At 39.1% G+C, this 25787-nt stretch overlaps 1 protein-coding gene across 10 annotated transcripts in view; it reads right to left on the bottom strand.

Annotated features, from left to right (window-relative positions):
* Positions 1 to 23869: 23869 nt before the first annotated feature.
* Positions 23870 to 25787, bottom strand: part of znf608 (zinc finger protein 608) — a 91479-nt gene continuing 89561 nt past the window's right edge. For all 10 annotated transcript variants that reach the window (XM_059969680.1, XM_059969674.1, XM_059969673.1 and 7 more), the window contains one exon: positions 23870 to 24794. In XM_059969680.1, coding sequence (XP_059825663.1) covers positions 24788 to 24794 — 7 coding nt within the window. In that variant the 3' untranslated portion in view covers positions 23870 to 24787. The remainder of the gene's footprint in view (positions 24795 to 25787) is intronic.

The raw sequence follows: 25787 nt of genomic DNA, 5'->3' as shown, positions 1-25787 counted from the left end.
TTGCTTCTGAGTCAAGAAGTGAGCAGTTTAACAGATGATTTTTCCCCAGTAAAGCATATTTGGTGATTAAATTAACCAGTGGCAGACAAAAACATTTAATGATAATCAACAGAATAAACAGTCTGTATTTTTCCCTCTGAAGACAGGTGAGAGTTATTTCACAGCAGTGATACATTCAAGAGACAAAAATAAAATTCCTTACTTGCTCTACACCTTTCTAGTAATGATGATTATTGTGACAGAGTGCTTAACCTTCCTTCTGTCTGTTAATTAAACATGTGCCCTCCATAAAATCCTACAACTGTAGAAAAATATATTCTTCTTTATTGCCACTTACATGAAATTTGATCATTTCCAATAACCCATCTTTCAAATTCAAAATTTAAAAAAAAATCTTTTGTGTTCTTTTGAAAGTAATAGCTGATAAAGGTTCACCCATGCATTAGTTGTATTGCAGAATCAACATAGGCGAGGCAACATAGGGTGTGAAAAGAATCATAGGGTCATATTGCCTTCAGCTAATGTTCCCTTTCTAGCAGGATAACCTGATCATAATCAGGAAAGAAATATTTTCTCCTGCCTTTTTTCTGATTTTACTGTGGAATTTACTGTAACATGATGATTGCTAATGTATTTAGCACTGAGCAGGGATCAAACAAGAGGGTTTCTTCAAATCTTGAATGCGGTACATTATTGCCTAGTCTCCTTACATCTCAACTGCTCCTGAATGTGGCTAAAGCCAGGGAGATGGTGAGTGCTTTTAGGAGGAAGAGGACTGGGATGAATCCTGTATGCACTCTGGGAGAAGAAGTTCTCCTTCTTCTTCTCCTCCTCCTTCTCCTTCTTCTTCTCCTTCTTCTCCTTGTCAAGGATAAGGGAGGAAACACATGCTTGGAAGAGAAGGATGTGGGTGAGGTCTGAATGAGTGTTCTGCATTGATATTTACCAAAAAGTAGGATGTGGAGAATAGGAAGATTATTACACTATGGGATTCAGAATAAAGAAGAACACAGCATTGGGTTTCTTAAAGAATAGTAAGGTGGATAAGTCCCCATGGTGTGAAGAGATATACCCCAGGTTTTTGGAGAGGCAAGAGATGAAATTGCTAGTCCTTGACCAATATCTTCATGTTTTTTCTAGCTACAGATGAGGTCCCGGAAGAGTGGCAAGTAGATAATGTTTTCCATTATTTAAGAAAGGAAATAGGGATAATCCTGGAAACTATAGACCAATGAGTCAAATGTAAAGGGGCAGTAAGCTATTAATGGCAAGACACTTAACAGTGTTGAAGTGCAAAGCAATTGTGCAGTCCAAGTTCATAGTTCCCTAAAGGTGGCTACACAAGTTGATAGTGTGATAAAACAGACATATTGCTTGCTTGCCTCTTTTAGTTGAGGAACTGAGTTCAAGAGTTGGAAAGTTATGTTGCAGCTTGAGAAACTCTAGTTAGGTTGCATTTGGCATGTTGCATTCCTTTCCGGTTCCCCAGTTATTTACTTATTTTTACTTCTTTATTGAGATACATCACAGATTACACCCTGCAGGTCGAGCAACCAGCAACCGTTGATTCAACTCTAGCCTAATCATGGGAAAATTTACAATAACCAATTAATTTACTAACCGGTACATCTTTGGACTGTGGGAAGAAATTCAGAGCACCTGTAGAAAATGCACGCATTCCACGGGAATTGACATTGAGGATGTGGAGAGGATGCAAAAGAGGCTTATCAGAATGCTGCCTGAAGCAGAGGGCATGTGTTATTAGGAGAGGCTGAACAAACTTTGGTTTCTCTGGAGAGGCAAAGGCTGAGGGGAATCTAATAGAGGTTTATAAGATTATGAGAGGCATAGATAAACATCTGGTATATTTTTTCAGGGTTGAATTGTCTAATACCAGAAGGTGAGAGGGATAAAGTTCAAAGGAGGTGTGCAGGGCAAGTTTTTTTGCACAGAGAGTGGTGAATTCACTTCCAGAGGTGATAGTAGAGGCAAGCATGATAAATCTATTCAAAAGGATCTTGGGTAGGCATCTTGTGTAGGAAATAGAAGGATATTGGTATCTTGAAGGCAAAAGGGATTATTTTAATTGAGCATCCAATTATTACTAATCTTGTTTGCTTGCCACAGAATGGTGGGTTGAAGGCCCTTTTCCCACGATTTACAGTTCTATGTTCTATGTCCTACATTTTAATCTAGTGCTGGAAGGTGAGATTTGTCTGAGAAACTCTTTCAGTATCAAAATCAGGTTAATTATCACTGACATATGTCGGGAAATTTGTTGAATTGTAGTAGAGTTGCAGTGCAAGACATGAAGTATGACTCTAAGTTACAAATAAGTCAATAAGCCGTGTAAAAGCGGGACAGTGAGCTGGTGTTCATGGACCGTTCGGAAAGCAGATGGTCGAGGGAAAGGCGCTTTTCTTAAAGTGTTGAGAGTAGGACTTCAGGCTCCTCCCCGGTGCTGGTAATGAAAAGAGGGCTTGCCCCAGTTGCAGGAATAGTAATGGCCTCTTTCTGCATTGTAAAATTTCTATCAAGCAAGAGTACCGAGAAGAGTGCAGTATGGAAAAGTTAGAGTTGGTGCATAAAGAAGAGGGAGCAATTGAAGGCTTCCACCTATATCATTATGACAACAGTGTAAATTATATCAAAATTCAGTTAAACAATCAGACTGAGTTACAAACCCATAATAGCCTGCCATCTTTCCATAATAGATAATGGAACCCATAAAATGTTTGACACAACGTTCTGCAATAAAAGTGATGAATCGTTGAGCTAGCAGTTACAACAACTCATCTCCTCCTTGGACTTGATTTTTAATGTTACTCTTTCCCTTAGTTTTCCCTATCTCCGTGTGTCTGTGATAGGTAGTATTCATAGTGATCAGAAGTAATTGAACTCAAATGATTGTTACTATGCATGAACCAGGCTTTCCGGTTTTAAGAGGATTACAGTCATGCAGGCGTTCACTATTTATCTGCTAAAATCCAAAGATCGATATAGAATATAAATCTGATTCTTCTCTGCCCCAGGTCAAAGGTGTTAAGCCAAGTGCAGCAGCAAAGATCAAATAACTCTGCATACTCTGCAGTTTGAACCCTGAACCCTCCTAGCTTGCACCTTTCCATTTGGCACAGGACAAAATATTGTATAACTGAGCCATCATGTACTTCAGGTCTCTGTTTTATGACTGACTCAAAGCATTTCTGTGACATTCTGTCTTTTTAAGACTCAAAATCCCCATTCACATTACAGCAATCTTAGTCCAGTAAGACATTTGCAAAATGGATATCAGTAAACCCTTTGTGACTTCGCCAGACACTGAATTGTTTACATTGACAAATTCTGATGTCAAACAAATGTCAAGAGAATGGTAAGTGTTTACAGGCATGCTTTAATACGCTGATGTCATGCATTCTTCTATCCAAACATCTGGTGTTCAAATTACAGATTCCTGTTTCGGATAAAAGTTGTATTGAAGTTTTTAACAGGACGTGACCTCTGTAAGAGAATTTTTTTACCCAAACTCTTAAGTACTTACACTGGAAATGACTTCCTTGATGACTGGAGTTAACTTGCCTTGTGACCTGGTGGACATTGCTGTGTGATGTAATGTGAGCTAGACACGTTTCTCAGTTCCCATTTCTTACTCACCAGACAGGTTTTTGATTTAAGTTGTTTCGATGGTGGTGAAGGAAAAGATATATATATTAATGAATATACCAACAGATGATGTCACTGAGAAATCCACCTTATGCTGTTACTTCAGAGAGAAGTTTTATATATTGCTTGGCTTTCCCTTTTTAAAAAGACCATACATTTATTCATTGCAATGCACACAAAATGCTGGAGGAACTCAGTAGGTCAGGTAGCATCAATGGAAATGAATAAACAGATGCTGTTTCAGGCCGAGACCCTTCTTCAGGACTGAGAATGAATGGGAAAGATGCCAGAATAAAAAGGCTGGCGGAGGGGAAAGACACTAGCTGAAAAGTGGGTGGGAAAGGTCAAGTCTTGGAGAAAAAGGAACCTGTTAGGAGAGGAGAGTGGATCATAGGATAAAGAAAAGGAGGTGATGATGCAGGAGGAAGTAATAGGCAGATGAAAAGAGGTAAAATATCAGAGTGGGGAATAGAGGTGGGGAGAGGGACATTTATTTACTGGAAGGAGGAAGCGATATTCATGCCATCAAGTTGGAGGCTCGCCAAAGAGAATATAAGGTGTTGCTCCTCTACCTTGAGGGTGGCCTCATCTTGGCACAAGAGGAGGCCATGGACTGACACGTATGAATCAGAATTAAAATGTTGTGCTACCAGGAAGTCCAGCTTGTGGTGGATGGTGCAGAGATGCTTGATGAAATGGTCCCTCAATTTACAACAGGTCCCACCAATGTAAAGAAGGCTGGACACCATAGACAACCCCAGAAGATTGACAGGTGAAGTGTTACCTCATCTGGAAGGACTGCTTGGGGTCCTGAATGGTGGTGAGGGAGGAGGTACTGCATACAGGCAGGTGTAGTGTTTTGGCTGCTTACAGGGATAAATGCCTGGAGGGAGATTAGTGGGGAAGGACGAATGGATAAGGGAATTTCGAGGGAGCAATCCCTGTGCAAAGTGGGGGTGCTGGGGGGGGGTAGATAAAGATATGTTTCATGGTGAAGATAGCACAAGTTGTGGAGGATAATGTGTTGGACGTGGAGTGGTAGGTAAGGACAAGAGGGACCCTATCACTATTAAGGTGAATGTATGGGAAATGGAGGAGATGTGGTTGAGGGTAGCATCAATAGTGGAGGTGGCGAAACCCCATTCTTTAAAGAATGAGGATATTTCTGATATCCTGGAATGAAAGCTAAATCCTGGCAGTGATGAAACTGAGAAAAGGGAATAGCATTTTTACAGGAGATAGGGTGGGAAGAGGTATAGTTGAGATAACATGGGAATTTATTCATTGATGACTATGACAGTACTTTATAAATTAGTTTCCATCTATATAATTTGTCATCCATCACTTAGTTCCCATCTCGCTCACATCAGTTTTTAAGCTAATTACTGTCTCTATGGAGACTTCACATGAATTAAAATTATTCATGTGTGAGTTGATTCTAGATTAGCACAAGAATTTACAGTATCAGCTACCCCTGTTCAATTCACACTGCTCTTTGTGAGAAGTTTGTACATTCTGTCCATGACTGCATGGGTTTCCTCCAGGTGCTCCAGTTTCTTCCCATGGTCCAAAGACCTATCAGTTGGTAAGTTAACTGGTCTTTGTAAACTGTCCTGTGATTGGGCTAGGTTTAAACCGGGGTTTGCTAGGTAATGCAGCTCGAAGGGCTGGAAGGGGCTACTTTGCGCTGTATCTCAGTAAATAATTAAATAGGGAGCGAAGTTAATTATTTGGGGGAGAAACTAAGGTACCCAGGGCAAATACAAAACAGAAATACTTAATACTGCTTTTTCAGACCTTAGTGTCAAATAAGTGCAAGGACCCTTGAGAATGTCATCCTTTTTAACTGTAGAGACGAAAGACTGAAACTCTAAAACATATATGACTGCAACTGAGCAAAAGCAATGAGAAACATGATGAATGTCCACTACGTTTCCAGAGTCCATGTAGTGCCTCAAACTGACTGAATCCACTTTGAATGCAGGAGCTTTCTGGTCTCCGTAACTCCGCCTTTACACTGCATAACTCTAGGCCACTGGGAGAGCTCATAATAAACATTATTTGTCTTTGGCAGATGGCTTAGTGCACAAAAATGAAACTAAAGTGGACGATTGAGACAAAATAAAGATTCAGATTGAATCTCTTATTCACACAAGGAACCAGCCTTTTGAGCAGCACTGAGAATTCCAACTAGCTGAGCAACCAATCATACTATAGTTTTGAACTGTAGGTATTTCCTAAGTCTGTACCATCACTCAAACCTACTATGAAAACATATTTTGCTTTGCACTGTTGTCTAGCTACTGGGGAATTCTTTGCAGCCTAGATATAGAAAAACAAGTATTTCTAGTTTCTTGGCAGACTCCCAAAACAGCACATTCGGCAGCCAGCTGTGTATAATGTGGCTGGAAGAGCTATATAAAAAATGCATTATAGCAGAAGTTGATTTTTTTGTGATTGATTAAATCCTTTGCTTCAGTTTATGATGGAATATTTAACTTCTGAATTGCTTTATCAGCTGTGTATTGTACTTCACTAAAGCAAGGCACAGATTTAAGCTGTCACTCAGTATAGCTTAAATGTCTAAATCATTGCACAATGCACAGAAAGCTAAATTGGAAATAATTGTATAATGTGATGTAGATTGATAAGGAATGGAAAACCGATCATTGAATATAGGACACAGAAACTATTCAGCTGGATCTATCCTCCTTAGAGTTCACACAACATTTGAGCCTCTTCTCACCCTTCCTCAACTCACTCAGTAAGCATCACCCTCATATGTTTATTTACCCATCTCACAATACATCTACAGTAATCATTTCAATAGATTGCTGAAGCAGTTAGTTCCATAGTCTCACAATTTACAGATAAGGAAATTTCTTCTAAATTGCCAGTTTGAATACTTGGCAATCAACCATTTTGTATTGACAGCCACTAGTTTTCCTCTTCCTCACGTGTGGAGAGGCTTTCTCTCTCTGTGGCTATTCTATCAAAACTAACACAAAAACCCTCTATTAACCTCCATTGGGTTAGTCCTTTTGCCTGTCCTTTTAAAAAAATCAGCCTGTTCATCCTCTCTTTCCGGCAAAAGTTCTACAGGTAAGCAATGCGGTTTGATTTGATGTGGTTTGTTTTTGTACATCGTTGAAGAAAAATATCACATTCTTTTCTTGGGGCCACCATATCCTTTTTGTAATAAGATGACCAGCATTTTTTATGTGTGGTCTAAACAAATTCAACACAAAATTTCTGCTGAAAGCACCATGATTCTGTCCTTTCTTTCTCTATTTTCTCTTTTACTCGGGATTTCATTCTGTGTTGTTACCTTTAGTCGAATGTATATTTGTATTCAACGATCAATTCCTTCGTCTGCCTCAGCGAAAAACTTACTAGTCATAATATATGCGACCATCATATTTTTTATTGCTAAGATATAATGCTTAATTGATAAAATATATCTTCCCATTCATGAAAGCTCTGCACAATTCTTTGAGGCCATTATTTAATGGATAGCTGTTCTCAGTACTAACTATCCCCCACAATAAGGGATCTTACAAATTCAGAAAATGTGTTTTATGCAGAAATTGTGTTTTTGATTGAAGATAACTTATTAACACTTGTGATCCGAGCAATATTTCTTTGAATTTATTACTTTTTCAGTTTCAATAGCTATCGTTTACCCCAATCTCCATTCTTTGCTTTAAAGCTTCCCATTCAGCTACGTGGCTCTGATTCTGTACGCCCTGTCTAATTTTACTAGTGAATTATTGATTGTTACTATTTTTCTGAGGTTCTACCTACATATGTGATGTAATGCTGGAGTCAGTCTTTTCTCAAAATATTATTTGTGTTGATTTAGAGACACAATCCGCTAACAGACCCTTCCGACCTAATGAACCTGTGCTGCCCAATTATACCCATGTGACCAATTAACCTACTAACCCACACATCTTTGGAATGTGGGAGGAAACCAGAGCACCCAGAGGAATGGCTTTCATTAATTTTATCAAAATTGGCACTTCTGATCTCAATTTCTTAAGTTACATCCTCTTGATAAATACTTAAATTATTTATCATTTCTACCATTTCAAGATTGCTGCCTTTGATTTGATCTTATGCATATTTTATTGTCTTATTTCCATACAGACTTACTTTTATTATGAGTCTGCAGAACATTTTACCAGTTTTACATTCCTTATTAATGTAAATTTGAAGTTCTTCGTTGCCTCACTATATTGTTTGTCAGTTCCCTTGTGGCTTTATTCCATTCTCCTCTACCATGCGCTCCCTATAAGTCCATTTGCTTATTACATGACTTTTTCCTTCACCTGCAATATTTCCCTTATGTTTCCTTTATTAGTTTATGCTGTTTCATCCAGGTTTAGGCTTCTCTTGGATTGTACTGAATGATCCATTTCCTGTCATTTTCAACAGTGTTTTGAAATGTTTTATGTTGCCGTTCTGCAACATTGTTGCCAATATTTCCCTACTTCGGTTCACAGCCCCGCAAAATCAGTTTTTTTCAGACTCTGTCATCTTGGCCTTTATCAGATTGGTAACTATAATATTTTACTACACTACTGTGCAAAAGTCTTAGGCACAGATATTTATAGGTAGGGTGCCTAATGCTTCTGCACAGTACTGTAGTAATTTTATGTATGCACTGTACTGCTGCAAAAAAGAATTCATGACATATCAGAATCAGGTTTATTATCGCCGGCATGTGACTTGAGATTTGTTAACTTAGCAGCAGTTCAATGCAATACATAATATAAAGAAAAAAAAACACAAAATAAATTAATATTAATAATAATAAATAAGTAAATCGATTACAGTATGTGCATATCGAATAGATTTAAAATGTGCAAAAATCAGAAATACTGTATATTTAACAATTGTATCTCCTACCCGATAGTGACAGTGAAAAAAGGGCATACTAGATGTCCTTAATAATGGACGCTGCCTTTCGGAGACATATGTGATTGATTATAAATCTGATTCTGAAATGGCTCTCTATTGTGAACTGAGAGTGGAAGGGGGAAGGGAGATGGGAATCATGGTTGGGAAAAGGGGAAAGGAGAGGGGAAGAAGTGGGAAGCTCCTGAGAGATAATTCTGCAATGATCAATAAACCAATCGTTTGGAATCAAATGACCTTGCCTGGTGTCTCTGCATCACGCCACACCCTGCTCCTGGCACTCCTTCTCTGTCACTTGTTCCACACCCCTCCCCTGGCACTCCACTTCACCATTCCCACCATTTGTTCGTCCCACCAGATTTACAAACTTGCTCTCCGTTCCACGTTGACAAATACAGTACTTAGGCACCCTAACTATATATAAGTGCCTAAGACTTTTGCACAGGACTGTATATTCCCGTATTATGGTAACTAAGATACATTTTGTTAGTCATTGTTTAGATATTCCCTTGTTTTACTTTGCTGTTCTACTTCATTTCCCTTGGTCTAATAGTTTATCCGCTCTTCATAGTGGGTCAGAATGGGATCTGTCCACACAATAAAAGCACTTTTCCCTTCCTCTTTTAGCTATGTCTTCCAACAAATTAACCAACCATGTTTACTATTCATTGCTTTTTACTTACTTTGGATAGTTCTTCCTCCACCTTCCTCCCACAATTAGGTGCTCTGTAGATTACTACTATTAGTACATTTAATACTCTATTATCTTTTATCTCTATTCATTAGAAGTATATTTCTGTCTCACTAATAGTTTCTTTCTACTATTATGTTATCACTATATTAAGCTCAATTACTCCCCTTTTCTTTCTCTGCTTCCCTAAAAGAACTGTAGCCTACAGTGTTTAATTATCAGTTCCCATTTTTCTGTAGCCAGTTTTCAGCAATCTCTATATCTGGTTCTTCCAATGCACAAGTACTTTTGACTCCAGCTCCATTGTTTTACCACAGAATCCATAAGCATTACACGATGAACAGTTGAACTCATTCTAAATTGCATTTCCTTCCATTTTATTTTCAACCGTCTTTCACTCTTCTGTTCTGGAACTTCACTTATTCCCAGGACAGTCATGTCTTCCCTTGGTCTGTAATATAATTGCCTTTCCTGTTTTGTTTATATTTTAGGGTTGTTTCATTTTACAAACATATCTTGCAAGTAGAAAAGCTTACCTGCATTGCTTTTACACCCCCCCCCCCCCCTCCACTGCCTCAATATTTGTTGCAAATCACAAACCACCTTGACTTGGAAGTATATCGGTGGTCTCCCATCATTGCTGAGTCTAAGTTCTGGAACCCCCTACCCAACAGCAAAGTGGGAGTAACTTCACCAGAATTAAAGCAGCAGTTCAGTAAGATGGCTTGCCTTTAGTCAAGTCAAATCAAGTCACTTTTTATTGTCATTTCGACCATAACTGCTGGTACAGTACACAGTAAAAACGAGACAGCGTTTTTCAGGACCATGGCGTTACATGAACAATACAAAAACTGCACTGAACTACGTAAAAACAACACAAAAACTACACTAGACTACAGACCTACCCAGGACTGCATAAGGTACACAGAACAGTGCAGGCATTACAATAAATAATAAACAAGACAATAGGCACAGCAGAGGTCAGTAGGTTGGTAGTCCGATGGCTTCAGGGAAAATCTGTTACATAAATAAACAGCTGAATGGCGGCATCCGGGATTCCGTCCTTTTCTGTACTCCCGCCGAGTATTTTGTTGCCACAGATGTAGTCCAATTTAATGTCCGTTGGAGAGCAGAATGGACGGGAGAGGCGGCTGGCTAGAGCTTGTTTTTTTCCTGGCATGGACTCCTGCCCGCTCTCCTCACTTCTGCTTCTTCGCACACCGCTTACGACGTCCCCATCTCTGGCCACCAGCGTCAGGTGACTCTGAGGACTGCAGGCCCGATTCCCTCAGCAAGCGGACATTGGAGAGCAGAACGGACTCAATAGCCAGTTAGGGATAGACAATAAATGTTGGCCTTGAGACTGACATCTAAATAAATAAATAAGATTGTTTTCCTTGATACCCTACTTTTCAAACATTGCTTTTAACTCAAGGTATTTTCAGAGCAGAACATCTTCCCTAATCCCTCTTCTGCCATTCTCCTTGTTTTGACTGTGATACCTAGATTTTCCAAATTCCTCTCCTGCTGTCTTGTGGTCTTCTTCACTCTAACATCAGGTAGGCAACACATGCTTAAATATAATTGCTCATGTCAGACTGAAATGCTACTTTTCCCCTAATTAGAGAACTATCCTGACATTACCAGTTTTCTATTTTTCCATTCATTTACCGGCTTCCTGAGCCATGATATCTGGACTTCTCTCCATTGTGTCCATCCGTTCTGTTGTCTTCGACTCTGTCCTCCCCAGAGCAAATGCAATGCACCAGATGCTCCAGGATCCCTCCTAAGTCACTGTCATCTAGCTCCTTGACAACCCATCCTCACCTTTCTCTAAATCTCTGCATTCCTTTAGGGTCTCACTTTGCTGTAGATAATTCATAGGGTCAAACAGTGCAGGAACAGGCCCTTCAATGTTGCTAGCCAGAATTCCCATCTAAGCTAGTCCCAATTGCCTGTATCTGGTCCATGTCCCTCAATAACTGACACATGCATGTACCTGTCCAGGTACTTTGCCGAAAATATCCCCTCTCTCATCTTTCATCGTGTCTAACTGTTTGAAATGTAACTGCTGTGAGTAAGGATGAGTGAAGACAGAGACATTTATGACACGTGGAAATCTGAAGTAGTCTTCTTGCTCAGTCATTCTCACTGTAGCATTGACACATAACTTGCTTTGTCATTGTTGATTAATTTTATTTTATGATATACTGACAATCTGAATTAATGTTACGAATATGAGTTATTTTTAAAATATGCATTCTTTTAACCCTGCTAATTAACTGACCTTCAATGTTCCTCTTTTATGCTTGGTGTGATTGTCACTTGGCTAACACAGACTTCTCTATTTCACTAGGGGTCCCAATACTTCTGCAAGTTTATTCAGGCTTTGCCTCCTATAGTGCTAGATTACAAAATTTACTCAAGTTGTCTGCAGTTCTCTCATCCACGTTCCCCATCAATCTCTTCAAATTAGAACAAGTCTGAATGGTCACAGCTGCATCTCCAGACACAAAGTCCTGAACTCCTTCACATCCTTCCTAAGCTCTACTGCCTTTTCATGGCCCAGTAATTTGAGTTAAAGTTTGTCCCTGTTACTTTCAAATCTCACAGCCCCTCTCGCTGTACTGCTTCAGCCTTGCATGCCCCCATATAGCCGCTGTTTCTTCATTTGCCACATTTCTAATCTTAGGAATTTGCTCTCTAGGATTTACCTTACAACATCTACATACATTCAAAAGCTGCTCAGATTCCATTAGATTCTGCCTTCCACTTTGTCCTAACTTATTAATCTCTTTCCAGAAACCAATATTTGCTTCTTCCCAATGCTTTGCAGTATAAGATACTGAAGAAAGGGAGATTCTAAATGTATTGCCGTTCAGTGCCTATAAAAAGTATTCACCTCTCCCCCACACCCTTTGGAAGTTTTCATGCTTTATTGTTTTCCAATATTGAACCACAGTGGATTTAATTTGGCTTTTTTTGACACTGATCAACAGGAAAAGACTCTTTCATGTCAAAGTGAAAACAGATCTCTACAAAATGATCTAAATTAATTACAAATATAAAACACAAAATAATTGATTGCATGGGTATTCACCCCATTCCAGTCAGCAACTATAGCCTTGAATCTATGTTGATAGGTCTCCATCAGCTTTGAACGTCTGGACACTGCAATTTTTCCCCATCCTTCTTTACAAAACTGCTCAAGCTCTGTCAGATTGCATGGGGACCATGAGTGAACTGTCCTTTTCAAGTCCAGCCACAAATTCTCAATTGGATTGAGGGCTGAACTTGGCCACTCCAGGACATTAATTTGGTTTGTTTTAAGCAATTTCTATGTAGCTTTGGCTTTATGCTTGGGGTCATTCTCTTGTTGGAAAACAAATCTTCTCCCAAGTTACAGTTCTCTTGCAGACTGCATCAGGTTTTCCTCCAGGATTTCCCTGTATTTTGCTACTTTTATTTTATCATCTACCTTCACAAGCCTTCCAGGTCCCTTTGCATTGAAGCATCCTCACAGCATGATGCAGCTACCACCATGTTTCATGGTGGAGATGGTGTATTTTTGATGATGTGCAGTGTTTGGATTACACCAAACATAGTGCTTAGCCTGATGGCCAAGAAATCAGTTTTGCTTTCATCAGACCATAGAACCTTCTTCCAGCTGACTTTAGCGTATTCCACATACCTTCTGGCAAATGCTAGCTGAGATTTCATGTGAGTTTTTCTCAACAGTGGCTTCCTCTGCTAATCTCTCATAAAACTGCGACAGGTGAAGCACCTGGACAACAGTTGTTGTATGCGCAGTCTCTCACATCTCAGCCACTGAAGTTGGTAACTCCTCCACAGTTGTCATCGGCCTCTTGTTGGCCTCCCTCACTAGCACCCTTCTTGCACGTTCACTCAGTTTTTGAGAATTGCTTGCTCTAGTCTAGATAGATTTTCAGCTGTGCCTTTTTTGCCTTACTTGTATCCATCTCCTGATGTGCTTTTCAAAAACATTTTTGTGGAGTTGCTTGGAGTGTTCTTTTGTCTTCATGGTGTAGTTTTTACGAGGATACTGACTCACCAGCGGTTGGACCTTCCAGATACAGGTATATTTTTACTACAGTCGGTTAAGACACCTTGACTGCACACAGGTCTCCAAAAACAGATCTCCATTTAACTGATTATGTGACTTCTAAAACCAACTGGCTGCACCAGTGATGATTTGGTGTTTCATATTAGAGGGGGTGAATACTTTCGCAATCAATTATTTTGTGTTTTATATTTGCAATTAATTTAGATCACTCTGTAGAGATCTGTTTTCACTTTGATACGAAAGAGTCTTTTTCTGTTGATCAGTGTCAAAAAAAGCCCATTTACATCCATTGTGATTCAATGTTATAAAACAATAAGGCATGACAACTTCTGGGGCAGGGGAGGGGGAGGGTGCGAATACTTTTTACAGGCACTGTATATTTTACAGTATAGATCTATTTTTGTTCTTATTATGTGTCGCTAGATTTAATTTTTGGAAGTTTTGGAAATTAATTGGTTCATTTTGTAATGTTGCAACATAGATAAATATATACGTTCTCACTGTGTGGTAGTGTGTTGCTTAAAGTCATTATGAAAAACTTGACACTTTGTAATGTAAGATTTATGCTAAATGTACATTACTGTATTGTGTTTACATATGCAACCCACTTGGAAAATATGATCCTCTAACACTCTACAATAATATTTGTATTATTTTATTCAGTGGTTGAGTAAAGAAATTATCCTTCCTCAGAATTTGACATTTATATTTCTTTAGACCTACCTATTCGGCATGACTCTGTCAGCAACTTAATGAGTGTGTGACTGCAGAATTTATCCTGTGGATGAAAATATATTGAACATCTGAAATATTGTTGCTGTCCACAAAGAAATTGCAGGTGTAAAATCATAAGAAGCAGAAACAAAAAAAAGTTTCAAAGGGAAACAAGTGCTAGTTAACTAAACAAAGCCTGATCTCAGAACACATTTTTATCTGAGAATTGGCTAATAAGCAACTTCACTCTGGAAGCTGATTAGGTAGTGTGAACATAACTTTATTCACTTTTCAAAGTAATCAATAATTGTAATAATTAAAATTGATAGCAGCAAATAACTTGGCATGAATCCACTACTAGAATACAGATTGCATATTAGCTTCAGAAATATAGGCAGTAGCGTGGAACACTTATTCGCCAATTTGGTTTTAGCTGTGCACAAATTGCTTTAGCAGTATCCAGCTGATTTAGACCTTTGCCTGGAGGTGTACTAGATTAATTGGAAGCTACACATTCATTGCTTGCAGAATGGACTCTGTAATTGGGGAAATTTGTTAATGCCAGTTATAAAATAGCAATACAGTTTAGTTTTCCTGATAGCATTTCATTAAATAAATCTGATATTTCACAGGCAAATAACATTGTCTCTAGGTTTCAAAACCTATTTTGTGACATTTTATCATTTAATTTCACATAGTTTCATAACTTTTTTGCAGGGATACTTATAACATTATGGGTATGAAAAATTAAGCAATGATGGCTTAATATTGAGACTTCAAGGGTTATTGTAACACCTGGTATTGAGCTGATAAGAGCAGGAAGGTCTGGAATATGCAGAATGAATTAACTGATCTCACCAATTCTTTGGCAGATGACGCAGCATTACACCACGTATGTATTTATCCTTGGAGCTATCTGAAATACGCACTAGCCAGACTGCATTTATCATGATGCATTCTGTTTAGGTGACCAACACTGGCTTATTTCAAAACTGTTATAATAAGCATAAATTCATAAATAAGCAACTTTGATTCTATTTGTCTATTTGTAAATATCAGAATGAGGCAATTATGTTAATCAGCCATCAACCAAAACACCTCCAAATAAAGGCCGGAACTCCATTTCCTCCAAAAAATTATAGAGGCCACAACAAAGTTATGAGAGTGGTGATTACTGGAAATATTGCTTAATTACTGGACCATTAATTACAAGAATAAAAAACATTCACTGGGGGATTTCACTACCCTCTAGTGAATGCTAGAATTTGGCTCTATTGGAACAAGGAAAAAACTATCATCCATAGAACTGGACACTTAGGTAAGCTCTACATTAATGAGACCCATTCTCCCCATATCGACACTGTGAGAGAACACTCTGATGTATATAGATGTCATGTCATGACCAGCAGAGATTTCTAAGCACCTCTAGAAGAGAAGCTATCCAGATAATTTGTGAGTGAGTCATGATCAACTTTACGAGTGGAGATATTTATCACTGCGTGCTGGTCCTGACACATTCTATTTATACACACATGGTTAGGGGATCACATAAAAAATACAAACCAGAAATAGAGAGCTGAGAAAATAAAACTCTCCACACATTCTAGATTGCTGTAAAAAGACCATATTGGAGCAGAATTAGGCCACTTGGCCCAATCGACTCTGCTTCACCATTCCATCATGGCTGATTTATTATCCCTCTCAAACTCATTTTCCTGCACCTCCCTCTAACTTTTGATACCCTGGCTAACCAAGAATCTATCAATCTCTGCTTTAAATATACTCAATGCCTTGGCCTCCACAGCCATCAGAAGAAATAAATTCCATTGATTCAGATTAGAAGAAATTCCTTCTCATCTGTTCTAAATGGACACCTGTCTATCCCAAGGCTGTGCCCTCTGGTCCTAAACTTGTCCACCATAGGAAACATACTCTCCACATCCAGTTTGTTTAGGCCTTTCGAGATTTGATAAGTTTCATTGAGATTCCCACCCCCCCCCCCTCTAATCTCCAGCAATGACAGGCCCAGAACCATTAAAAATGCCTCATACATTAACCCTTTCATTCCTGGAGTAATTTTCCTGAACCTCCTCTGGACTCTTTTCAATGTCAGCACATCTTTTCTTAGGTAAGGGGCCCGCAACTGCTCACAATAGCCCAAGTGTGGTCTGACCAATGCCTTATAAACCCTCAGCATTATATCCTTCTCCTTATATTCTAGTCCTTTTGAAGTTTGCCTTTGCCTTCCTCACCACTGACTCAACATACATAACCTTTAGGGAAATCTGTGTAAGGACTCCCAGGTGAATTTACACCTCTGAGTTTTGTATGTTCTCCACACTTAGAAAATAGCCCTTGCCTTTATTCCTTCAACCAAAATTCAAAGTGCAAAAAGTGCAAAGATTGTACAGCCAGTAGCTCAGTTGAGAAATACAAAATAGCCACTCTTCAGGAGAGTTTTGTAGGGACCATGGCTCCAGAAGAAAGTAATATCCCTACTCCATCCTAGTGCAGTGTTATTCATACCAACTAGACCTCCGTAGTTGTTGAGAGTAGGCAAAAAGCAGAATTTCTGGCACTCCCCCTCTATGGCCTGAAAATTAAATTAAAAATGGCCATAATTATTCTAGGTAAAAGGCATCATCTCAAGAATCCTTGGGCAGTCTGTTCACCACTGCCATTTGCACACTCCCTGTAGTGGGATTTAATATTTTAATATTGATGAGCCAAGATTAGGACTGATGAACAGTCTTGGCCTGAGACATCTACTGTTTACTCTTTTCCATAGATGCTGCCTGGCCTGCTGAGTTCCTCCAGCATTTTACGTGTGTTACAAATGGGCTAAATGGAATCAATTGTGAACTGATCTGGTAGTTCAAAAATTGGGCATTCACAAGGCACTATAGACCATAATCTGGAATCCTCTGGTTCAGTATAATGTTCACACTCCATTACTTTCAAACCAGGGATGTAAAACCAGGTGCATCTTAAAATGATGTTATTCCAGCCAGGTTAATCCACAATGTGTTTTCTTGTTTATTTTTGGAAGTGCCATTTGGTAGGATGGTTTCCATTACCATGTTAATAAATATAAATAAATAAATAAATAGCAATAAACAGACTGTGTGGTAAATTGGATTGGATTTGTCCAAAGTTTTATGAATAATGATTTATGAACAAAGGCACAAACTTCGTAAAAGATTATGGGCAGAAGGCGGGAGAATGGGGTTGAGATCGGCCACGGCAGAGCAAACTCCATGGGCTGAATGGCCTAATTCTGCTCCTATGTCTTATGGGCTTGTGGTCAATGCAAGTCTACTTGCATGTTGAACAATAAAAGCAAATGCAACAGAGCTAAATAATCAAAGCACATGGTCATAGCTCTCCACGTGGTCCTCCTCTATCCACCCCTGAAATGGTAATGGACATTTAATCAGCTAACCAGAAAAGGAGGCTCCAGGAAATTTCTCCTTCTCCATGGAAGTGGGCCCCAGCATGTGAAGTACTCACGACCGTGATCAACCGCATGTGTGGATGTTATCAAACTTGGAGACACAAGTAACTGCAGCTGCTGGAAATTGGAGAAAAAAAAATGCAGGAAGAATTTAGCAGATAAAACAACATCTGTGGATGCCAAAGATGGTTGACATTTTGGGTTGAGACCTTACATGAGAATATATTAGCTATCATCATGAAGGCACTCTGCAGTTAAGCTGATTCACTCCATGTGGTATCAAAAAATGGCTGAGAGCACAAGATACAGCAAGGGCCAGGGAACCAGGCAACACCTGAGAATCTGTCTTCAAGAACCAACTGTACACTCCAATACACTTAAAACACCAGCATCAGCTTGATAATGAGGAAAATTTTCCAGATAGAAATTATTCATAAAATGTGATACAAATCCCATCCAATTTACCAGACAACCAATCTACTCCAGTTTATTAGCATAGTAATGGAAACCGTCCTACCATGTGGCTCTTTCAAATAAGAACAAGGGAACCCAGCAGGTCATGCGCTAACCTGAAAGGCCAGTCTTTTATATATAATTTCCCTTAAATTATATTGCATTTCTTTTTCCACTGTAAATTTGAAATATACCTAAGTAGGACTTTTTCAGCTAATCTACAAAACATTGTGCAGCATGTCAAATCAAAAGAGGAATTCTGAAACAATTTACTAAAAACTGAAAACCAAGATTCTGAGGCTGAAAAATGTAATTATCTCCTTTGTGGTTACTATGCTAACTTTCCTCAGGTGAAATATACTGTATTACTTATTCAACTCGCACAATATTTTTGATGTAGAAAACTGGAAAATCACCTGTTTTCAATTAATTCACAAGAATAAATAAACCCTAGTAAACACAAAGTACACTGCGGATGTTGTGGTCAACACATACAAACAAGCTGGATGAACTCAGCAGGTCGGGCAGCGTCCGTTGGAAGGAGCAGTCAACATTTCGGGCCAAGACCCTGGGTGTTGAATAAATAAACCCTCTCTCTTTAAGGTCTAACACAAACTACAATGAAGTCAAGTCAGGGAAATTATAATAGAGAAAAGCACATATCTGGGGCAGGGTACAAGATCATCTCAAAGGTACTGAATACACCTCGGAACTCAGTGCAGTCCATCGTGAAAGAACAGAAAAAAAATATGAAACCACAGCCACACTGCCTAGGTCAGGCTGTCCCTCTAAATTTAGTCACTGGAGAAGAATGGCACTTGTAAAAGAGGCTACTGTGACACCACCAGTCACTCTGAGTGAGCTGCGGAAGTCAGCAGCTGCAACTGGAGATGAAATTCATGACTCCACAATCTCTAAGGCCTTGCACAAAATAAGGGTGTTTATGGAAGAGTGGCAAGAAAGAAGCCCTGGCTAAAATATAAAAAACATATCCTTTTGCCTGTAAAGACTTTCCAAAGCATAACTTAGAAGAACATGTAAAGAAGTGGAAGAAGGTCTTGTGGCCTTGTGGTTGGATGAAACTAAAGTGGAATTTATTGGCCTCAACACTAAGCGATATGAGTGGCATAAATCTAGTATTGTGCATCAACAAGGGAACACCATCCCTATTGTAAAGTATGATGGAGATAACATCATGCTATGGGATCTTTTTAACAGCAGGGACTGGAAATTTGGTCTGGATTGACGGGAAGATGAATGCCACTAAATACAGAGAGATGAAAACCTGCTATCCTCTGCCAGAAAGCATAAACTGGGGAAGAAGATCATCTTTCAGCAGGATAATGGCCCAAAGCACACTGCCAGAGCAAACATGGAGTGGCTTCAAAGAAGAAAATTGATTCTTTTTGAGTGGCCCGGTCAGATTCCTGACCTGATCAAACATCTCTGGCAAGACCTCAATACTGCTCTCCAACTAACCTAGCACAGCTTGAGCAATTTTGCAAGGAGGAAAGGGCAAATTTTGCTCCATCACGTTATGCAAAGCTAATAGAGACTTATCCAAAAAGACAACTGGCTGTAAGAGTTGCGAGGAGTCAACAAAGTACTGTGCAAATGGAGATGAACTGCTGATCTTTCAGTTTTTGAACCTTTAGTTTTTCATGCTTTATAATTTCCCCTCTTTTTGGTATTAAAAAGGAGCATGATTCACAAATAGAAATACTCAGGTTAAATTCATCAAAATCCCTGGAGAAAGGGTTGGGGGATCAGTACGTTTACAAGGCATGGTACTTGATAATAAATTTACTTTTGAACTGTTTTCTTAGCATCTGCTTGACCGGCTGTTCCAAGCATACTTTGTCCTTATTCTAGTATATTTTGCTTTCCTGGAGATTTTCAGGTGTCTTTTTTTTTGTTTGGCTTACTAAATGAGTCATTTAACTTTTGTTTTACAGGAGACATTGACTTCTCCAATGGATGCAATTCCACTAACAGGCTCTTCTCATGAGGTTGGCTCTTGCCAGCTGTTTTAGCACAATACATCTATCGCTCTTGCAACTGATGCTAACATTCAGCATCCATTCATCCACTTTCACTTAAAGCAGGAGTCGCTGTTAATATTCAGAACACTGATAGACTTCTTACTGAAACTGGTGTCAAATGAGACCGTTTTTTTGTATGAGTCAGAATCTTTAGGGTAAAAATTTCAGATCAGAGGCATAAAATCAATGTTGGGGGATCAATCATTGAGGGAATCAGTGTTTTATTTATGATGTCCTGCTTTGGTGAATGGAATCAAATTCTTCCCCCCACCCCCACCCCCCCCGCCACCTTTTCTGAATAACAGGGTTACTGCTGTTTTAAGCTAGAATAGGTGTTGTTTTCAGATGAGATATCCAGATGAACCTGTCTCAATGGAGGTAATATTTCAAAGGAAAGGAATTCTCTCTAGAGTTCTGAGTAATATTACCTTTCAAATAACATAATGAAAATAAATATTAGATTGGAGCAACACACCGGATGGACACTGGAGGAGCTCAGCATCTATGGACAAGAGTAAACAGTTGATATTTTGTGCTTGGACTTCGATGAAGATTTAAAATAGTTCATTATCATTCTTCAGTACACAAGTGTAAAGGAGAACAAAACAATTGTACAAACCCCATTTCCAGAAAAGTTGGGATATTTTCCAAAATGCAATAAAAACAAAAACCTGTGATATGTTAATTCATGTGAACCTTTATTTAACTGACAAAAGTACAAAGAAAAGATTTTCAATAGTTTTACTGACCAAATTAATCGTGTTTTGTAAGTATACACAAATTTAGAATTTGATGGCTGCAACACACTCAACAAAAGTTGGGACAGAGGCATGTTTACCATTGTGTTACATCACCTTTCCTTTTAATAACATTTTTTAATCGTTTTGGAACTGAGGATACTAATTGTAGTAGATTTGCAATTGGAAATTTTGTCCATTCTTGCTTGATATAAGACTTCAGCTGCTCAACAGTCCGTGGTCTCCGTTGTCTGATTCTCCTCTTCATGGTGCACCATACATTTTCAATAGGAGATAGATCTGGACTGGCAGCAGGCCAGTCAAGCACACGCGCTCTGTGTCTACAAAGCCACGCTGTTGTAGCCCGTGCAGAATGTGATCTGGCATTGTCCTGCTGAAATAAGCATGGACGTCCCGGGAAGAGTTGTCGCCTTGATGGCAAGATATGTCTCTCTAAAATCCTAATATACGTCTCAGAGTCAATGGTACCTTCACATACATGCAACTCACCCATGCCGTGGGCACTGATGCACCCCCATACCATCACAGATGCTGGCTTTTGCACCTTTTGCTGATAACAATCAGGATGGTCGTTTTCATCTTTGGCACGGAGAACTCAACGCCCGTTTTTTCTGAAAACTAGCTGAAATGTGGACTCATCTGACCACAGCACACGGTTCCACAGTCTTTCGGTCCATCTGAGATGAGCTGGGGCCCAGAGACCTCGCTGGCGTTTCTGCATAGAGTTGATGTATGGCTTCCTCCTTGCGTGATACAGTTTCAAGTTGCATTTCTGGATGCAGCGACGGACTGTGTTAAGTGACAATAGTTTTTTGAAGTACTCCCTAGCCCAGATGGCTATAATTGTCACAGTAGCATGACGGTTTCTTAGGCAGTGCCGCCTGAGGGCTCAAAGATCACGCGCATTCAACAGTGGTTTCCGACCTTGCCCTTTACGTACTGAGATGTCTTTGAATCATTTCACAATATTATGTACTGTAGATGTTGAAAGACCTAAATTGTCTGCAATCTTGCGTTGGGAAATGTTCCTTTTGAACTGACTAACAATTCTCTCACGAATTTTGGCACAAAAGGGTGAGCCATGACCCATCCTTGCTTGCAAAGACTGAGCCTTTGATGGACACTACTTTTATACCCAGTCATGATACCTCACCTGCTACCAATTAGCCTGCTTAATGTGGAATCTTCCAAACCGGTGTTACTTGAATATTCTGTGCACTTTTCAATCTTATTTTAACTCTGTCCCAACTTTTGTTGAGTGTGTTGCAGCCATCAAATTCTAAAGTTGTGTATATTTACAAAATACGATTAAGTTGGTCAGTAAAACTATTGAAAATCTTTTCTTTGTACTTTTGTCAGTTAAATAAAGGTTCACGTGAATTAACATATCACAGATTTTTGTTTTTATTGCATTTTGGAAAATATCCCCTTTTCTGGAAATGGGGTTTGTAATTCTGGATGTGATGCAGCTTATAAAGGACTAAGCATAAAGAAAATAAAAAATACACAATAAATATAAAAGCAATTCTATAAAACACAATGCACAAGTAACTGCAAGTATACTTAGATCAGTTCAATATGCTTAGACTGGTACATGGACATAAGGTAATGCTGGGTGATGTGGATGCAGTGCTGGTGGGGCAGGTTAATTGGCAAAAGTGTTGATCAACTTGATGGTTTGCAGAAAGTAACTGTTTTTGAGTATGGTAATCCTGGGGTAGGTGTTGCGTAAAATACCTGATTGTTATTGCATTGCTGTTTTGGAGACACAGTGAAGTGCAAATTTGCAGTTGTATTTCCCACCTAGCAATGACTACACACTGCATTTAAAGTGCCCAACCTCCACTGACTAAAATGTATTTTATAGGATGTTCTGCTGTGGTAAATGACATTTAATTTTTTTTCTTCTTTCTGAATGACACAATTCCTGAGTAACCCAGAATAAATATTGATGAAATTACTGTATTAACAGTTGTTAATATATCCAATGAAAACATAATCAGCAGCATTTTGTTTGTGTTGCCTGCAAGTAAACATGCTCTAGCAGTTTGCTCCACCATGGTTAAAACTGCTGAATATATGTGACAGGAATAAATTTCAGAAAAGCTCATAGCAATGGGGCTCAACAATATCCAGATCTGGTATAACCAGCAGCAAATGGCTGTTTTTTTTAATATTCTGAAATACCAGACTATAAAAGAAAAGTTAATGGTTTTTGTGGTTCATGGACATCAATGAGGCTGTGCCTATTGTTCAGTTAATTTAATCTGTCAGTACGTCTTACATGAAGAATTAGGTGCCAACTTGATGGAATGCTGAAAGCTTCACCAAAGTCTTAATTTAAAATGAACAGTACTGTTATTGTCAGCAGTTCCAGGCAAGGATAACTGATGATGTATTTAACTCTGGCTTCAATTCTGCATACATAAATAACACAGCAGCCCAAGGTTTAACCCAGCAAAGATAATTAACAAAAATCAATACTGAGAGCTCTTGTCACTGTTTCTTCCAATCTACATGATACATCAGAGGAAATGGCATTGCACATTTGAACACATACAGGCCCTAGAAAATAATATCGCATTGATTGCTGCAAATGCAATTAGTTTAAACTTCACTCAGCGTATATTAAATCACAGAGTACAACTTATTTTATGCTGAAAAGAAAAATACAAGGTGAGACTGCTGTGGTCTGTTTCCTATTCCATAACAATAATCTAACAAGCCTCTCACATTTTTGCAGCCCTGATATAGTTCTCATCTCCTTCGCCCTGTGGGTCTGATATTAACATTAACACTGCCCAAACAAGGCCTAAAATGTCAAAAGACTTCACCTTTGGAGAATTACACTATTCATCTCTTGACCATTCCGGGCAGCATATTGGTAGCAATGGGAGCTCCAAGAAAGTTGGAGTTGTGACATTTTAGAAAAAGGTCAAAAAAAGTGAACTTTAACTGTGCAACTGGTGGTGTAAATCCCGCCAGAAAAGACACAATCCTGCTTCTTCCTACACCTTCGACTCCATCGTTCCAGGAAAAGCATTCCTCTAACATTAAAATGATGCATAAGGAAAGACTCAACGACACAAGTACCAAAAACATTGTTTTTTTTATTCTGATTGCCGAATTATTTAAGGCAAGTATAAAAAAATGAAAGCATTCAATATACACTTTACATAAAATAAACTAGATTACAGCATAAAATAAGTAACCAGGCAACTGCGCAAGTTCTTCCTAAATCTGGATAATTGTAAACATTTAAAACTGCCAAACTAGTTCAAGTAATAAACAATCACAGATGTCTTCTTGTATGGGTGGGTGGATGGGGTTATGTAGGCTATGGGGTAATCAGCCATTCAATATCATAAAGACATTTTTTTTTATTCACAGATGCTCATTATTTTCCATTTCAAACCTGTACATTATATACACAATCTAACGACCCTCAGAGCCTCTGCTTGTATAATCTTCACAATAAACAACAATGCAGTGGACATGTGAATACAGTTAGCACACAGATGCATTTAAATAGTGTTTCAAGGAGCCATCAAGTACACATATACATTGTACCAAAGTGTCACTGTTACAGTTAGCCTCTCCGGGTCTACAGAATCTGTCAAAATGTCATACACAGTTCAAGGGAACACCTACCCAGAACAGTATGTTCTATAAAACCAAGCAATTTGTTGTCTTTTATTGATAACACTTTCAGGAAAAAGAAACGTACTGTGACAATTGCCAACAATAACCGACCCTGCCGTTGTGAGCCTGGTTACCAATACAAAAAAAACAAAAAAACAAAAGGTAAAGAATATATCTCAACAAAAGTTTAATTACAGCAACATTTGTAACTCAGTTATAAAATTTGCAATTTACAAATATGAAATGACTGGTTTTGCCTGGCATCAAGGCATTTGAATTCAACACCATGGAACTGATGTCTGTATAAACCTCTTCTTCACGTGATCCAGTCACATGAGTATAATTCAATATACACTCAAGATGCCATCACTCCCTGCCAAAGACCAAGACAAAAGGATTAGAAGGAATTACAAGCAGTCCACTAGTCCCCTTGGGGAGCAATGAATACATTATAATTAGAATTAATTGCCCTAATGTAGGGTAATGAGTGGCTAGCACCCTATTTAGTCATGGAGTCATATAACTCTACAGCTCAGGAACAGGCCTGTCAGCCCATCTAGTCCGTGCCAAACTATTATTCTACTTAGCTTCATTGACTTGTACCTAGACCACAGTCCTCCTCTCCACGTACCTATCCAAATGTCTCTCAAATGTTGAAATCAAATCTGCGTCCACCACTTCTGCTGGCAGTTTGTTCCACACTTTGAGTGAAGTACCCTCTTCTGTTCCCTTTAAACATTTCACCTTTCACCCTTAACCCATGACCTCTAGTTCTAGTCTCACCCAACCTGTGGGAAAAGCATGCTTGCATTTACCCCATCTGTACCCCTCTGAATTTTGTACACCTATCAACTCTCCCCTCATTCTCCTATGCCTTATTTGCATATGTAAAGGGACTAGAATGTTTCGAGCATAAATAATGCAAATAGCTGTCAGAGGTCAACAGTGGGGCATCAATAGGATGCCAAACTGGGCTGAGAAGTGGCAGATTGAGTTCAACCCAGATAAGTGTGAGGTGGTTCATTATGGTAGGTCAAATATGATGGCAGAATATAGTATTAATGGTAAGACTCTTGGCAGTTTGGAGGATCAGAGGGATCTTGGGGTCCGAGTCCATAGGACACTCAGAGCTGCTGCGCAGGTTGACTTTGTGGTACATTGGCCTTCATCAGCTGTGGGTTTGAGTTTAAGAGCCAAGAGGTAATGTTACAGCTGTATAGGACCCTGGTCAGACCCTACTTGGAGTACTGTGCTCAGTTTTTGGTCGCCTCACTACAGGAAGGATGTGGAAACTATAGAAAGGGTGCAGGATGTTGCCTGGATTGGGGAGCACGCCTTACGAGAAAAGGTTGAGTGAACTTGGCGT

This window comes from Hypanus sabinus, chromosome 5 (genome assembly GCF_030144855.1).
Source record: "Hypanus sabinus isolate sHypSab1 chromosome 5, sHypSab1.hap1, whole genome shotgun sequence".
Taxonomy (NCBI): Eukaryota; Metazoa; Chordata; class Chondrichthyes; order Myliobatiformes; family Dasyatidae; genus Hypanus; species Hypanus sabinus.
This window is presented reverse-complemented; position numbering and strand designations above follow the sequence as displayed.